The sequence below is a fragment of the Poeciliopsis prolifica genome, unplaced genomic scaffold (genome assembly GCF_027474105.1).
Source record: "Poeciliopsis prolifica strain line A6 unplaced genomic scaffold, Auburn_PproV2 SCAFFOLD082, whole genome shotgun sequence".
In the NCBI taxonomy this organism is placed as follows: domain Eukaryota; kingdom Metazoa; phylum Chordata; class Actinopteri; order Cyprinodontiformes; family Poeciliidae; genus Poeciliopsis; species Poeciliopsis prolifica.
The window spans coordinates 1,418,662-1,436,794 of NW_026562457.1; the positions used below are offsets into that span (position 1 = coordinate 1,418,662).

General features: G+C 49.7%; 1 protein-coding gene across 1 annotated transcript; it reads left to right on the forward strand.

The window, feature by feature from the left end:
- Window positions 1–1,973: 1,973 nt before the first annotated feature.
- elk1 (ETS transcription factor ELK1) lies at window positions 1,974–16,431 on the forward strand. Its single transcript, XM_055022210.1, is given in 15 exon segments — window positions 1,974–2,766; window positions 5,882–6,090; window positions 7,964–8,165; window positions 8,219–8,359; window positions 8,362–8,378; window positions 8,448–8,472; window positions 8,475–8,575; window positions 8,650–8,818; window positions 8,821–8,942; window positions 9,030–9,153; window positions 9,253–9,404; window positions 9,480–9,560; window positions 10,921–10,963; window positions 10,966–11,021; window positions 13,352–16,431. Coding segments are annotated over 15 exon segments (1,566 nt in total). The 5' UTR covers window positions 1,974–2,741; the 3' UTR covers window positions 13,451–16,431.
- Window positions 16,432–18,133: the final 1,702 nt, after the last annotated feature.

The window sequence follows — 18,133 nt, forward strand, 5'->3', positions numbered from 1 at the left end:
CACATATTTTGTTTATTTATCTGTTGGTTTTTACTCTTAATAGTTTTTAAAATTCAGATTTGTTGATCATTCCAGTTATTGTTATTTTCATTCCTAAGTTTCTGATGTTTATTATTTTCCGGGATTGCAGAATGAGTCTAGAAGTTTTATTTCCAGATCAAGACGAATTGGAAAATAAAACCAGATTAAATTCATCTGGTTCAATTCTCACCGAGGCTTTTCTCTGCCTTGCTCTGCGGCTCCTCGGCAGCAGCAGCTCCTGATGACGTCTCCATCCTGTTGCCGCAGAAACGGTCCTGCGTCAAACGTCCCGCTCCCACCGGAAACTATATCGAAACACACGGGCTTCCCTTCAAAGTAAAGCTCTGTATCTCCTGTCGGGAAGTGTCTGCTCCTTGGGGTCAAAGTTCATTGTGTTGAAAGTGGCTTGAACTGAAAGTCCAGATAAACGAGACATACATGGAAAAAGCTCCTGAAAACCTGGAACAGCAGAAAGTAGGACGGCTGTAAGAAAGGCTCACAGCACAGAGGCCCCATGCATCAAACACTCAGTTTTCACACTAAAACTTGGACTAGGACAAATTTAGAAAAGTGCGGCGCACAAACGAGTCCAGATGTATAAAGCCTGCGGGCCGGCGCCTTTCCTTTCTAAATCCTAATTTACAGGAAGCAGAGCAGCTGCTGCTCCGCCCGTCGCCTCCCTAAATACATATTAATGTAAATTAGTATAAATACCAGGAAGTCTGCCGCCACGTGAAGCCATGGCAACGTCTTTGTCGCAGTACACGTCTTTAGCATAATAACGATTCTATATTTGATTTCCAAGTTGCTCTCGGGGCGCATAAGGTCACAGAAATCCAAATAATAAATTGTAAAGACTAAACTCCACATAAATGATGAGACCTGCAGCCAGACGGAGCAGCAGAACCTGCAGCCGCTTTAAACCTGAACACAGGAAGCAGAGCAGAAGCTACAGGGTAGAGATGTTTCTGTCCACAAGGCGGGCCAGCCGGACCGGGACCGGAACCGGGACCGGGACCGGGACCGGAGCCAGGACCGGAACCAGGACCAGAACCGGGACCGGACCGGGACCGGGACCAGAACCAGGACCAGAACCTGCTTCAAGTTCTGCTCAGAGTCCCAGGATGATCAGTCTGGATCAATCTAAACGCCAATAAACCAGCAGATCAATATGATCTCTGATCAATGGCTCCATGTTCTCCATCAGAGCCACAGGAGCAGCTATACCTGAGATTATTGATCACCTGCAGTAATCAAAGCTATCGATCACCTCCAGTAATCAAACCTATTGATCACCCAGTAATCAAACCTATCGATCAGCCTGGTTTCTCTTGAATAAATCAGTCATTGATTCATTCAGACGAATCGTTTTGTCTTTATGAGACAAACTGAATAAATGTATTATTTACATGTTGTGATGTTTTCACATCTTTATTTTCTTTTCTTTATTTTGTGCTGGCTTATTGTCTGAGGATAAATCGGTTCAGTTTCATCATCTAAACAATAAAATATGAAAATAAAATCATTGGGTTTGATGCTTCCTGGTCTAAATAACTGAATCATTTCAGTGGATTTTGATGAGTTTTGTCTCTCTACTTTATTCTTGTCCACAGAACCATTTCATACATGAGAGCCCTGGACATTACTGCGAGGGAATGCAAAAGAAAAAACCCCTGCATGTCCCCTAAGGGGATCTGTAGGAGCTGGAGCTGAAAACAACATAACATTATTAGTTTTTACTCAGAATCGTATGATTCCTTCTGTAAATAGTCATGATACATCTTATTTTGTATTTCCTAAACACTCAATGATGCTTGAAAGAAGTACAGTAACATAAAATCAAACAATGCAGCATACCATAAAGATACACTGAGTTTAAATTAATCTTTAGCTGCGCCTTTTTGAACTTTTATTTTGAAAGACGCCACCGGAACCCCAGTCTTTACCGCCGTTACTGTGCTTGTGTTGAAGAGTTCAGTCGTTATCCCCGAACACATCTATCGAATCAGAAACTGGACCTTCTCCGTTTCTTTTGCTCCGTGTTGGAGGTGCGTGGACGGTCCCGGGAATCTCTGGAGATGTTTCGGGTCTGACGCAGACCGAGAGGCGGGGGGCTAAGCTAACAGCTCAGTACTGGAGCAGATGGCTAGGCTGAGCTAGGCTATGCTAGGCTAACAGCTCCTTGGTAGAGCAGGCTAGGCTAAAGTAACAGCTTCTGTTGTGACTGGACCTTGAACTTGCGAAACTTTTCTAAAAGCATTAGGACTTTGATTTGTAATATATTTGTTTTCAGTCTCTGAGAAGATAAAATACTTTATTTTGCTTTGATTTTGCGGTGGAAGCAGTTGTCTTATCGTTCTAGCGGGCTTTGTCAGCAGGTTTGTTTGCGGCAGAACGACCCGGAGCGCGGATCCGTCCAGGACCGCCGCAGGTGAGCCCAGAAGGATTCGCTGATAGTGGGGCTGCTTTCCTTGGACGCTGTGCTCCCCAGAGGACAGTTAGCATGGAGGCTGCGGAGCCCCGCCGCGGCGGCTCGGAGCGGTTACATAACGACAGCAGGTCGGCAGAGAAGCGGCTGAACGTCTCCTCCTCCTCCGCCTCCTCTTCAGCTCCGCTGTGACACTTTGCACGCAAACAGACCCGCAGCAGCAGCGACACGACGCCGACAGCCGCAGCATGGAGGCGGTGTGACTGCAGCCCAGGCTGAACCCGCTCAGAAGATGGAGTCCAACCCGCTGATTAACGGTAAGCAGGTAGCAACAGGTGAGCCTGCGGCTTCAGGTGGCGCTGTGTCCGTGTGCTGGTGACGCTGAAACCGCTTCAGCTTCCGTTCAGCTTACAGACGAGCCTGAAACTGAAGGCCTGAGTCAGGGTGAAAATGCTTTAACCTGCTTTAAATAAAGGACAGAAGTGCTAAATGAGCATTTCTCCAGTTTAATGCAGCTGGAGTCAAATTTCTTCACGACCCAAAGATGATTCTGGTTGATAAAGATCGATTTTCTGTGATTAATCGCTGTTGGTGATTTTCAGCCATATGCAGCAGCTTCCTTTCTGCCTGAACAAAAACATTAATGAACGTTCATTTTTCCATCATCCCAAATGCTGGCTGAGTGATTATTGTTATGATCCGATCAGCCTGAGGAGGAAGAGGATGTCGCTCTTCATCTTGTTGATCAGCAAACTCTCTCGTCTGTGATGCAATATTAGCATGTTACCATGGCAACGCTGATGCTTTCATGTTGTTAGATGAGATGATGGCAGGAGAGGCGCCGCCAGGCCCGGTTCTGATCCGAACACGGGCCTGTTCTCTGGTTCTCCTCGTGGTTTGAGCAGCCAGTCGGGTCGAGTCGGGTCAGCAGGTTCCCCCAGTTAACCTGCTGAGTGTTTTTGTATGAAAGATGTTGATTAGACAGGAAATGTAAAAATATTACTGGATGTTACAGGAAAACATCTCCACTGAAACTATTTAAACCACAACTAGTCTGAAAAACAGCAAATCAAAAAATGCAATTAAAATGAATATTAATTATTTGCACTTGTGTTTAATCCACATGAAGGCAGCGGGTCCCTCGGCCCCCGGGCTTCAGGGGCCATAAATGATCATATTTGAACAAAAACCACAGATGTATAAATGGAACATTTGTTTATTGAGATTATAAATGCTACTAAAGTTGATTTAATGGTTTCAGCATAAAGTAAAATATTTTAAATTGTTTAACATTTAAATATAAGATTTTAAGGAGCTGGCAAGTTTACTTTGTAAAACTTCAAAGAGCAACATCCACAGTTAGATTGTGACCATAGCAACAATCTGATGCTGCGAGGTTAATCTTTGAGTTTGAGCCGTTTGTTCACAAATACAAATGAATAAACTGTAATTATAGTTGTCAGGTTGGCCAGTTAATCTACTTTAATCTCCCAGATTAAATCCAACAGAAGCTGCTAGAGGTTCTGATGTTCTAGCAGCAAGAGGGGCCCCAAAGTCAGGCTCTGCCCCGGGCCTCATGCAGCCTTGGACCGGCCCTGCAGGATGAGTTCAACCTGCTGCACTGCAGAGAGGAGCAACAAACAGATTTAATTCAATGAACCGCTAAAACGTTAACAGAAATGTTAGAGCTCTAGCAGCTCTAACATTTCTATCTGTCCAGTTTTAATACGAGTCACAGAAACTGTTCTGGTCGCCTGAGTTTATGGGACGAGATTTTCAGATCTGTCTTTAACTAAGTGGACAAAGCATTTGACATGGCTGTAGCTTCGTGTAACCGGAAAAATCAAACTAAAACTATAAAACAGTATAAAAGCAGCGTGATGCGAGACCGCCAGGAGAACTGAAAGCTCCTCACCGGCTGAACCTGCACGATGAGCTTAGCGCTGGTTCGCTAAGCGCTAACGCTCCGGCCAACCGGGAGCACAGACATAAACTTTACTGGGAAGACAGCCCACCCGGTGGGCAGCTGCTGAGATGGAAACGCCATACACAAAGATAAATCCCTCTCAGGCTCCTCAACACACCTCTGACAGCGATTTCAAGTTATTCCTGCGCTTCATAGAGCTGCGCAGCCAGAGCTAACGCGGTGGGGTTAAACTTAAAGAATCATGATTCCTCACAAGGGGTTGATGTAGATATGCATACAGGTCAGCCTGTCCAGTTTGAGTGAAAGGTCAACTTCACAGAGCAAGCAGTGGCTGAGGCGCCAGCTGTGATTGGTCGCTGTCCCGGCTTTGGATGCATCAACTATAAACTTGCCTTTTAGGAATAAATCTGCTCTGCCAGTGAAAACGCTCAGAGCAACACTTGTAATCCAGATTAAAATATAAAAGTGTTTTTTGGTTTCTCTTTCCTAAAAACAAAACCAAGCAGCACTTGGCCTGGCGGGGCGGCAAGTAAGGCCTGGCGGGCCCCCAGACTTATAATGCACTGGGGGAAACCCTGTGTGAGGGTCGGACTGGTTCACGCTGACCACGCTGTGACCCACGGGCTCCCTGACTCTGAAACGCATGCCAGAACCGTCTCGGCTGGACGGAGCCGGATCAGAACCAGCAGAACCATTTGCTGCCGGTGGAGTTCTGACCCACTTTGATTCAGATGAGAGGATTATTCCCTCTGGTTCTGGGCAACGAAGAACCCTGCAGCCCCCTGTCTGTGCAGGACCGCTATAGTTCTGGGTCTAGATGGTTCTGGAGGGGAGCATCTTCTCCTCTTCCTCACTGGAGACCAGCAGCTGGTTCTGGTGGAAACTGAAAACCCAGTTGTATTAGAACCCGGCCAGGAATGACATAAACCTGTTTCATGATTAAACTAATAATCAACTGATTGCTGAATGTGTTTGTAATGCCAGCAACTGAGCCTGTGTTGGATCAGAACCGGGTCAGGGAAATTTTCATTTTCAATGAGACAGGACACACAGAAGGGCCCGAATGGATCAGAACCAGAACTTTCAGCTGGATTTGCTCCGTTTTATGCTTGTGCTGAAACATGTTGATCCATTTGTGGTTCTGCTGGCGGAGCTGCTGTTAGCATCAGGATGTTCCCACACGGTCCGGCGGTCTGTCGGAGTTTTACTAATTACTTCAACGTTTGTGTTGAACTGATGAGACGATGAAGTGAGAATTAATAACACTATTGATTATTGTTCTGATCATTCAGATATTACTTACATGCAGCATCCTGTGTAAACTGGCCAGTTCTGGATCAGTCGGATCAGAACGATGCCGGGCTGATATTGTGTTCTGGTTGAGTTCTGATGGAGCGATTTCGTTTCATTTCTGGCTTCTGAAGAGTGCAGCTCTACTTTAACTTCAAACTGGCAGCTCTGGTTCTGGACCAGTCCTTGTCTGACCTTTCTCTCTGCTCCTCCAGCTTTGGACCCGTCCATCACATTGTGGCAGTTCCTGCTGCACCTGCTGGAGGACCAGCACCAGCGCCACCTGATCTCCTGGACCGGCGAGGACGGAGAGTTCAAGCTGCTGGACGCAGAGGAGGTGGCCCGCCTCTGGGGGCTGCGCAAGAACAAGCACAACATGAACTACGACAAGCTGAGCCGCGCGTTACGCTACTACTACGACAAGGTGAGCGTAGCTACGCAGGGCTTCCCAGTGAACCTGCTCAGTCCGGCGGTTTGGGTCCTGCGGCGGTTTGGGCGCTGCGGAGGTTTGGGCGCTGCGGCGGTTTGGGCGCTGCGGCGGTTTGGGCGCTGCGGCGGTTTGGGCGCTGCCGCCGTCCACCTTGTTTTGGTATTTAAAGATTGTAAGGAAATATAAAATATTACTGGGTAATTAAGTTACTGGAAGTCATTGTTGACAGTCCTTAAACCCACAAATCTTAAAAACAACAAATCATAAAATTCAAATAAATATCAATTATTTGAACTTCTGTTAGAGCCAATTTAAATCAGCAGTCAGTGGATCTAAAAAGGTGATGCTGGCCCAAGGTAGAAATGTACTAAGAGATTATCAGTGCAGCTAAATTTGGTTCAATGGTTTAACATTTAAATTTAAGATTTTAAGGAGCTACCGAGTTTACTTTGTAAAAGTTCAAAGATCAATCTTTACAGTTAGATTGCTTTGTTACCATAGCAACAATCAGATGCTATTTAGCTGTTGGTTAATAAATCTTAGGAAACTGGCAGTCAGTCAGACCTGCTGCGTGATGAGACCTGCTGCATGATGAGACCTGCTGCATGATGAGACCTGCTGCATGATGAGACCTGCTGCATGATGAGACCTGCTGCATGATGAGACCTGCTGCATGATGAGACCTGCTGCATGATGAGACCTGCTGCATGATGAAACCTGCTGCGTGATGAGACCTGCTGCATGATGAGACCTGCTGCATGATGAGACCTGCTGCGTGATGAGACCTGCTGCATGATGAGACCTGCTGCGTGATGAGACCTGCTGCATGATGAGACCTGCTGCGTGATGAGACCTGCTGCGTGATGAGACCTGCTGCATGATGAGACCTGCTGCATGATGAGACCTGCTGCGTGATGAGACCTGCTGCATGATGAGACCTGCTGCATGATGAGACCTGCTGCATGATGAGACCTGCTGCGTGATGAGACCTGCTGCGTGATGAGACCTGCTGCATGATGAGACCTGCTGCATGATGAGACCTGCTGCATGATGAGACCTGCTGCGTGATGAGACCTGCTGCGTGATGAGACCTGCTGCATGATGAGACCTGCTGCATGATGAGACCTGCTGCATGATGAGACCTGCTGCATGACGAGACCTGCTGCATGACGAGACCTGCTGCATGATGAGACCTGCTGCATGATGAGACCTGCTGCATGACGAGACCTGCTGCGTGATGAGACCTGCTGCGTGATGAGACCTGCTGCGTGATGAGACCTGCTGCGTGATGAGACCTGCTGCATGATGAGGGACAGACTGCGGTTCAGTTTGTGTGGGTTTAGCAGGTTCCATTTGGCTCTAAGGATCCGTATCGGCTCTTTGAGAGCCAATCATGTTCTGGTTGCCCGGGCTTCGTGGGACGAGTTGCTCTGATCCCCATGCGGCAACTTACTGACTCCAGGTAGACAAAATATTTATGTTGCCCAAAAAAATAAATAAAAACAAGCCAGCATGTTGCGCTAGTTACGAGGTGAGCAGAGCTGAAGCCCCAGTCCGTATTAAAAACTATAGAAACTATAAACCCATCTTTCTGCCCTGCCAGTGAAATGTTCTCTGCAGAAGAGACATTTATAGTCCAGCTTAATAAAAGAAATAAATTATTAAATTTTTTTCGGTGTAATAAAAAAAGCTTAACCTGGCGGGGGCAACATAGAGCATGGCGGCCCGCCAGGCTTACAATACTCTGGGGGAAGCCTGGCGGTTCTACTGCTACCAGGTCAACGTGTTGATGAGCAGGGGAGTACAGCAGATCTAAGTAACTCAGAACCAGAACCTGGTTCCTGATGCCGCTGTTGTCTTCTTGCAGAACATCATCAAGAAGGTTAGCGGTCAGAAGTTTGTCTATAAGTTTGTGAGCCAGCCCGACCCGGCGCTGGCAGACGGGCCTCGCGGCGCCGAGGAGCTCCTGAAGAAAGACGCCGGCGACCCAATCGGCCAGCAGAAGGGCCTCGGGGCCGTGGCCTCAGTCTGCCAGTCAAAGGGCTCGGCCCAGGTACGGCGCCTTGTTTGTTATCATGTAACCTGGTTGTGGCCGGTGGTCATGACAAAGTGTCACCCGCAGCGCCTGGGCCCGGCGGCGCCCAGAAGAGCTCCAGGAACGACTACATGAAGTCCGGCCTCTACTCCACCTTCACCATCCAATCCCTGCAGGCCCCGCCCAACCCCCGGCCAATCAAATCAGAGCTCCTGCTGCAGCCGGACCCCAACCCAAGGCCAGAGAGGTGAGGCCTCTTCTTCGCTCCTCTTCCTCAGCCAGCGGGGCGGTGCTCTTCATCGTGTCTTCCTCTCAGGTGAGCCTGCTGCCAGAAGGCCAGCCCTCCCTCCAGCTGGTGGCGCTGTGGACTGCCTGCAGCTCGCCCCCCAGGCCTCGCCCCACCCGGCGCTCAGCCCGCAGGCCTCAGCCAGCGGCCAGTCACAGGTCAGCTCCGTCTGCCTTTGCATTTTAGTTCTGACCCGGTTCTGATCGACCCGCTCTCCATCTGTCCTCCACAGAACCCCCCCGGCCCTCCTCTCAGCGACCCCCCCCACATCTACCTCACCGGGGTGGGCGACTCGCCTCCTTTTGCCCCCCTCCTGCCCCTGGCTCCCGGCGGGACCCAAGGTCCAGACTCCGTCCCCGACGGGCCGCCGGCGCCCCTACTGGACGACCCCGCGGCCCCCGCGCCTCACCTGTCTTTGTCATCATCAACCCGTCGCCTCCGCCCGTCGTCATCAAGGAGGAGAACCTGCCGTCGGAGGAGGAGCTGCTGGAGATGGTGACCCTGCCGAGGAAGCAGGCGGACCAGGTGAGGGCCGGCGCCGCCGTACCCAGAAGGCCCGGTTCTGGTTCCGATGGAAGTGGTGTGTGACCAAATCTCCTCTGACGTGTCCAGGTTCCCCAGCTCATCTGTGGCCCAGCAGAATCAGAACCGCCCATCACCATCGTGGAGAGCCCCCCGCCTCCGGGGCCGGACGCCAGGAGGGTGGAAGTGGGCGGGGCCAAGGACTCTCTAGCAGGTGACTTCCTGGTTCCCATGTCAGACCAGAACCCGGCCCAGCCGGTTCAGCTGCCGGTTCTGTTGCTTCTTCTCTGGGCTCATCTCCGTTTCCCGTCAGAGCCCTCTGTTGCCACAGCAACGTGCTCCTCTTCATCTTCGGCATCAACCTCACCATCTTGCGCCGGGCTGCCCAAACCCAAGAAGCCCCGGATCCTGGAGCTGCCGTCCTCGTCCTCACCCTCCCTGCCGCCCGGCCTCTCCCTGGATAAGGTTCTGATGATCCGGGTCGCATGATCCACTGGTCCGTCTGTCACAGCTCTGACATCACTTCCTGTCCCCCTGCAGGTGAACGCCGCTGTCAACAGTCTGTTGGCACCGGGCGCCGCCAACACATTGACGCCGACCGTCATCACCTCCCACGCCCTGGTAAGCTGGACCAGAGCAACGTCGCATGGTTCTGATCAGATTCTCAGTGACTCATATTCTTGTAGCTGAGCTCGGCATTCTAGCTAACCGCGCCGGTCTAGCTGGCTTGGGCGTTCTAGCTAACCACGCCGTTCTAGCTAACTGCGGCGTTCTAGCTAACCTCGGCAGTCTACCTAACCGCGCCGTTCTAGCAAACCATGCCGATTATCCAACCTCGGCGTTCTAGCTAACTGCGCAAGTCTAGCTAACCTAGGCAGTCTATCTAACCGCGGCGTTCGAGCTAACTGTGGCGTTCTAGCTAACCGCAGTGGTCTAGCTAACTGTGATGTTCTAGCTAAACCCGGTGGTCTAGCTAACTGTGGCGTTCTAGCTAACCATGGCGTTCTACCTATCCGCAGTGGTCTAGCTAACCGCGGCGTTCTAGCTAACTGTGGCGTTCTAGCTAACCACGGCATTCTAGCTAACTGCTGCGTTCTAGCTAACCGCGGCTTTCTAACTGTGTGGCGTTCTAGCTATCTGTGGCGTTCCAGCTAACTGTGGCGTTCTAGCTATCCACGGTGGTCTAGCTAACTGTGGCGTTCTAGCTATCCGCGGTGGTCTAGCTAACTGTGGCGTTCTAGCTATCCGCGGTGGTCTAGCTAACTGTGGCGTTCTAGCTATCCGCGTGGTTCTAGTAACTGTGGGCTTCTAGCTATCCGGGCGGTCTAGCTAACGGCGGCGTTCTAGCTAACCATGGCGTTCTAGCTAACGGCGGCGTTCTAGCTAACCGTGGCGTTCTAGCTAACCGTGGCGTTCTAGCTAACTGTGGCGTTCTAGCTAACCGCGGCGTTCTAGCTAACCACGGCGTTCTAGCAACTGTGGCGTTCTAGCTAACCGCGGCGTTCTAGCTAACTGTGGCGTTCTAGCTAACCGCGGCGTTCTAGCTAACCACGGCGTTCTAGCTAACTGTGGCGTTCTAGCTAACCGTGGCGTTCTAGCTAACTGTGGCGTTCTAGCTAACCGCGGCGTTCTAGCTAACTGTGGCGTTCTAGCTAACTGTGGCGTTCTAGCTAACCACGGCGTTCTAGCTAACTGTGGCGTTCTAGCTAACCGCGGCGTTCTAGCTAACCGCGGCGTTCTTCAGAACCTCCACCAGGAGCTCAGAAAGTTTTCCTGCATTAAATCCTTGAGCGAGGAGATTGCCGTGGCAACAGAGATGTCCTGCACGCCTCGCTCTGTGGTTTAATGTTTCTGAACAGGAAGTGCCGTGGAGACCAAGCAGCTCCTGTCGATGACTGACTTTCCCACCTGACTGTAAACAGCCTAATGTCTCCAGACGGTTCTGAAAAGTTCTGGAAGGTTCTGTGTTCATGTTTTTCAGACCCCGGTGCTGCTGACGCCCAGTGCTCTTCCCTCCACCATCCACTTTGGAGCACGCTCAGTCCTATCGCCCCGCGCTCACCAGCCAAGCTGTCCTTCCAGGTAATAGACCTAGCCCACAGCACCATGACTGTCACACCAACGGTCCAGAACGCTGCTGCTGGAGTTCTGACTAGAACCGAGAGATGGCGACAACGCCGGTTCTACAGTCCTTCACTGAGGCTTTAAACTGCTGCTAGTTTATAAATCACTGAACAGATTAAAGATCTGCTGCTGGATCAACCTGCTGGTTCTGGTTCTGCTCTGCGTCAGAACCAGAACCAAACATGGAAAAGCAACATTCAGCTTCTATGCTCCACAGATCTGGAACAAACTTCCAGAAAACTGACAAACAGCCAAAACCCTGAGCTACTTTAACTCCAGACTGAAAGCAGCTGATCTGATGATTATTGGTGCTGATCGGTTTTGATCAACTGGACCTGATCAATGTGTTGCGTGTAGGCCTGTCACAATAAGAGAGTTTGCTGGCCGATATATTGTCTCAAAAATTATTGCGATAAACGATAATATTGTTTGAAGACCTTTTTACATTGATTTAGTGGCATTAACAATAAATGTACTTGAATAAAAACTAAACAACATGAAGCCAAAGTGGAAATAAACACTGCATTCAACCAAAAGAGTGCAGATTATGAAGTCTGTATAGTTTATTGCCCTTCAGTAATAATTAGATTTAAATAGAGAAGAATCGACTGAATGATGCAATAGTTCAAACTACAGGATTTATTACCCAGAACGACAATCTAAGAACGTTCTTCGTTCTGAGATTGTCACTAGTGTGTTACGGTAGATCGTCGTGTGTTACGGTAGATCGTTCTGTGTTACGGTAGATCGTCGTGTGTTACGGTAGATCGTTCTGTGTTACGGTAGATCGTTCTGTGTTACGGTAGATCGTTCTGTGTTAAGGTAGATCGTTGTGTGTTATGGTAGATCGTTCTGTGTTACGGTAGATCGTTGTGTGTTACGGTAGATCGTCGTGTGTTACGGTAGATCGTTCTGTGTTACGGTAGATCGTTCTGTGTTACGGTAGATCGTTGTGTGTTACGGTAGATCGTTCTGTGTTACGGTAGATCGTTGTGTGTTACGGTAGATCGTTGTGTGTTACGGTAGATCGTCGTGTTACGGTAGATCGTCGTGTGTTACGGTAGATCGTTCTGTGTTACGGTAGATCGTTCTGTGTTACGGTAGATCGTCGTGTGTTACGGTAGATCGTCGTGTGTTACGGTAGATCGTCGTGTGTTACGGTAGATCGTTGTGTGTTACGGTAGATCGTTCTGTGTTACGGTAGATCGTCGTGTTACGGTAGATCGTCGTGTGTTACGGTAGATCGTTGTGTGTTACGGTAGATCGTTGTGTGTTACGGTAGATCGTTGCTCCGATCTAAATCAAGGATTTATCCACAATGGGAGAGTGACGCAGCCTGTTGAATGTGACGGTAGCCAATCAGAAAGCGCGGATTCTCCTCCTGCTTTCTGAGGGGAAACACGGAGGGAATCCCGAACAGCTGACACGGTGCAACCCGAAGTCCAGCAGACATCGGAAACAACATGAATGTTTATTCAACATTTCATGCAAAGAAAATATAAATAACTAGGGGAGGAGTTGGAGCGAAATTTCTAGCAGAAAACCTGGTAACTTTTCAGCTGTTCTTCGTTAAGGTGACATAAATAGTTTATAATGATTTTCATTCAGTCAGACTGACACTAGCTACATGCATTGCAGGTAGATTATAGTAAGGAATTGATTAATGCCTGGTTTCAAAGTTAGTGAACTGGACTTATTTTGTGTCCATTGTTGGACACAACACGGTTCGATCGAACCGTTATAGCGAGTATTTCTGTCGGCTAATGTGTCTCTCAGGTTTTGATAAAGGGCGACAATCGGCGACATCAGATGGTGCAGCGCGCTGGGCATTACTCTAAGAAATAAGGAAGGGAGGGTCAGTGGAGTTGAGCCTTTTTTCATTCAGTGTCATCAACAGTAAGAGAAAGGCAGGAAGAAACGATATAGACGATAATTGAAATGACGTTGATAGTTTTAATTTATTGTGCGATTAATTGATTTATCATTTATCGTGAAAGGCCTAGTTGCGTGCCACTCAGCAGAACTCGGGTGTTCTTCTGGTTCCTCTGGTGGCTTGGAACCTGAGCTGGACCTGCACACACATCCTTCTATGTCTGTGAGGATTCAGAACAGGTCCTGGATCTCTCCAGAACCCCCCAAGTCCATCGGAGACCCGGACTGTCTCTCCAGGTCTTCCTCTGGAGGGATCTGTTTGTTTTTCCACTGCAGGAAGAACCGTGCATGTCTGGTTCTGACCCGTTCCTCCAGAAGTCTGGTTCTGGTTCTGACTCGTCTCTGTTCCTCTGCAGTTTCCGGCCAACGGCAGCAACCAGATCCACATCCCGGCGCTGAGCGTGGACGGACTCTCCACCCCGGTGGTTCTGTCCCCGGGCCCACAGAAGCCCTGATCCCGGGTCTCAGACTCCCTTTGGACCGAATCCTGAGGCGTTTTCGCAGCGCCACCTGCTGGACTAAAGCCCGCGAAGATGATGATGCCAGCTGGACGGCCTTCATCCTCATTTAAGCCCTCATCTTCATCAGAATGACGCGGGACGACGCAGGGAACCCGAAGCGTCCGGAACTGACCGGAACCAGAAACTGAAGCTGATTGGTTCTCTGTAACCATGGCAACGCTGATCAGCGCCACGCCGGTCTGAGAATCGGGGTGAAAGGTCGGCGCAGCCGGAACGTTGGGATTCCGTTCATTTATCCTGGATTTGCTCCAGACGTTCCTGACCCGACTTGGGTCGGATTAAGATCGTTTTACAGACCGAGCTCCGATTGGCCGCACTGGAGGCCACGCCTTCCCTGCAACGGACCAATCGCTGAGCAGCATCTGCTTCCTGCCTGCAGGGGGCGCTCACATTCCTCTGCCTGCAGGGGCGCTCACATTCCTCTGCCTGCAGGGGGCGCTCACATTCCTCTGCCTGCAGGGGGCGCTCACATTCCTCTGCCTGCAGGGGGCGCTCACATTCCTCTGCCTGCAGGGGGCGCTCACATTCCTCTGCCTGGACTTCAAACATGTAAATATTCCTCCGTTGCCAATGATCGGTTCTGGTGAGGCGGGTTCGATCAGAACCGCTGAACTGGTTCTGGTTGCCATGGCAACTGGTTGATCCACAATGGACTTTGCTAAAACTTGTTTTTGGACCAGAACCGGAGCGCTTAGGCTGGATTGTTCTCAGAACAGATGGTCTTTAAGGGTTCTGGTTTCAGGAACGTCGGACTGTTTCTGCCTGGAGAACGTCGAACCATTGGTGAACTCTGACTTTAGGGTCTAGCGCCTGCTGTGGTTCTGACCGCATCGGACCGGGTTCAGGGAGTGTCTGAGCTGGAAAAAGATGAAATTCACGTCTGTTTCTAAATGAAAAAGCGGGCGAATGTTGCCGAGCGGCTCTGATGGACGCCGAGCGGCTCTGATGGACGCCGAGCGGCTCTGATGGACGCCGAGCGGCTCTGATGGACGCCGAGCGGCTCTGATGGACGCCGAGCGAGAAGCCGTCTGTTTGGCTGTGGTTGCCACGGTAACCTGACATGACTGTTGCCTTCACATTGTTTCTGAGAGTCGCTGAGGCTGCCGCAGGCCCACCGTCACAGAGGTCACAGAGGTCAGGTCCTGGACTGGATCTTTTCAGGGAAAGGTCAGAGCTGAGCGGCGCTGCACGCTCGCTCGCACTGGGACGGTATCCTAGTACGTATCTGACCTTTCTCCGTTGCACTCTGACCTTTCCCTGACACTCCGACTTGGACAGACTCAAATTCCAGAGATTGTCTTGGATTTGGGACACAGCCGGGTCACAGACACCAAGTCTGGACCTTCAGACTCGGACCATCAGAACCGTTGCTGCTCAGAAACTGGGTCCTGATGAGGAACCAGGATTTCTGAGTTTCAGTTCCTTTGGCCGAGTTCTCGTGTCGACTGTGTCCTGATGATGGGCTTTCCCAGCCTCTGCGAGTCCCTGAATGCAGCATGACTTTTCTACCAGAGATTCGAGTTTATTTTGTTCTCAAAGTTGCCTTAAAGATCTTGAGCAGCAGGAAGGAGGTTCTGGAAGATTCAAGAAGCCATTTTGTGGACCAGAACATTTCTCTCACCAGCAGAACCTGAAGAATGTCTCCACACCGATCACTCAGCATTTCCTCATGCTGCTCCGTGTGGTTCTGTTTGATGGAACTGGACCCGACTTCTGAAGGTATCTGCAGAACCCGAAGCTCCATTCAGACCCGACCATTTCTGTGTGTGGGTGTGACCTGTTCAGCTCTGCCTGTCAATGGAAAACCTGGCAGGTGTCCGCTGAGCAGAACCTAAAGGTTTGGTTCTGACATGAGGTCTGATGGAGGCTTCAGCAGAACTTCAGAGTCTCTGTTTACCCGGTTCCTTGGGCCAGAACATTATGAGTCCCTGTCGGGGCTTCAGAGCCCCACCAACCGTCTGACGACACTAACGTCTTAAGACCGCCGTCCGGTGGTCCCTGGCTCCACCTCCTGTAGGTCGGGTGGTCCCTGGCTCCGCCTCCTCTAGGTCGGGTGGTCCCTGGCTCCGCCTCCTCTAGGTCGTGTGGTCCCTGGCTTCGCCTCCTGTGGGTCGTGTGGTCCCTGGCTCCGCCTCCTGTAGGTCGGGTGGTCCCTGGCTCCGCCTCCTGTAGGTCGGGTGGTCCCTGGCTCCGCCTCCTGTAGGTCGGGTTGTCCCTGGCTCCGCCTCCTGTAAGTCGGGTGGTCCTGGCTCCGCCTCCTGTAGGTCGGGTGGTCCCTGGCCGCCTCCTGTAGGTCGGGTGGTCCCTGGCTCCGCCTCCTCTAGGTCGGGTGGTCCCTGGCTCCGCCTCCTGTAGGTCGGGTTGTCCCTGGCTCCGCTTCCTGTGGGTCGTGTGGTCCCTGGCTCCGCCTCCTGTAGGTCGGGTGGTCCCTGGCTCCGCCTCCTGTAGGTCGGGTGGTCCCTGGCTCCGCCTCCTGTAGGTCCGGTGGTCCCTGGCTCCTCCTCCTGGTGGCGTTGATGTTCTGGAGTTTTCTTTCTGACATGCTGATCTTTTCTTTTATTCAGCGTGGTGGGCGGGGCTAAAACCCTATTTGAATTATGACCCATGAAGCTTTGCAGACAGGAAACTCCAGAACGTTCTCTGTACATAAATGATCCTCCTGATCACATGACTGTTTATCCTGCACTATGTGACTGGGCTGACCAATGACATGTTGTTTCTGTCGTCACTCTTCAAGGCATGGCTCCGCCCCTCCTCGACTGCCATTGGCTGGAGGGTTGATTGATGTAAGGGGGCGGGGCCTGCGTTTATTTTTCTGGGTGTGACGACGAACTTTAAATCAAAAGATATTTTTATTTGATGTCAATGTTGTTTTCTATGATCGCATCAGGAAATAAAGATTCATCCGAGTCTCATGGAGTCTCTCCTCATGCTTCAGGTCATCTCAGCTTTCAGAAAGTCTTTCTGGATGGTTTAGAGAAACTGTTCACCTCCAGACACACAAATGACGCAACTTGAGATTATATCAATTATTTTCTTAGTTTTGGGGACTTTACTTTTCTTGAAGTCCTACAAATTAAATTGAATATAATTTTTATTTCAGCATACTATTTCTGCTCAGCATCAATTTACTTGTACACTAGATAAAATTATAGCAAAAGGAAAATACATCCCCTCCACTGACTGCTTGCTCTCAGCAAACATTAATGGAGAAACTAACCCTACCCTAGAAAATTTCTGAATACATTTAACCGGGGCCTGCCAAAGTGTGCCCGTCGGTTTGGACCCAGCGTTCTGATGCTAAACATTAGCATCCATGCTAAAGAAAGCTGCGATGTCATCAATAGCCACGTGGACAGTCACAAGCATGAATTATTGAACATGGTAATAATTAAAGGAAACAGCTAATACCTCATTTAAGGTAAAAGGCTAATGCTAATGCTTTGCCTTGCTGTGCAAGGCAGAGCCCTAACCTGATTGGAAAAGATCATGCAGGATAATGTTATTAAACTGCCTACGGCAGTGCACTAGTGGGGAACAGTGAATGCTAATGTTTGTGCTAATGCTTGTGAAATGTTTGTGAAATTTTAATTAAACTTAATTTCATTAAGATTAATTAAACTTAATTAACACTAATCCCATGTGTAGCAAAGGTGGTTAAAATCAGTTATAAAATGCCCAAAACACAAGTAGTCTACAGGCCAGCTCCTTCCTCAGAGCTCAGCCATAGTAAAAACTACAGTGATGCGTTTTTGTAGTTCTAATTTATAATTCTAAAGGCCAGCTCCTTCCTCAGAGCTCTGCCACAGTAAAAACTACAGTGATGCGTTTTTGTAGTTCTAATTTATAATTCTAAAGGCCAGCTCCTTCCTCAGAGCTCTGCCATAGTAAAAACTACAGTGATGCGTTTTTTGTAGTCCTAATCAGCTGCTCGGCCCTGCTGTGCTTCGTTGCTATGGTAATTAATCCTCTGCAACTGTCATGTGTGTGAGACAGAAAGAATTCTATCTTGTGAGACACCCAGTCAGTTTTCACTGAAAAAAGCGGTCCGAACAACTCCTTCCCGTTCGGAAACCGTGATACGTATCGGAAAAACCGTTTGAAGCGTATGAGAGGGCTATCTTTCGTCTCCGATAGTCCCGCTATTCATATCTGTACATCACTCACATTAATAACAGCGACGAGATAAAAATGGTGTGCGCTGAGGTCTGACATTTTTCAGAAATACATGGAAGTGAACCTGGCTGAGCGAGTCGAAATCCTGTCGCATCACTTCGCTCTGAAGCCCCTAGACAGAAAACCGTAAGCCCTAGAAAAATTTTGAAAACATTTTACCGGAGCAGGCATGCATATCTATGTCATGACCGAGTTTGATACCGATAGGGTGATATTTGTGGCGTGACGGCGATTTCAAAATGTATTTGGGTCAGAATCGCACTGCTTCCCACACTCTAACGAAACGTTGATTACACTCTAGTTTGGGCAGTTTCTAACTGACAAGAATTTTTTGATGGTTTTTCGCTTTTTACTTTTTTATCGTAACTCCGAATCCCACCAAAAGTAATAGCTCAAATGCCGGGAACGAGCCGCACGTTTTGATACACGTTTGTGGGTGGG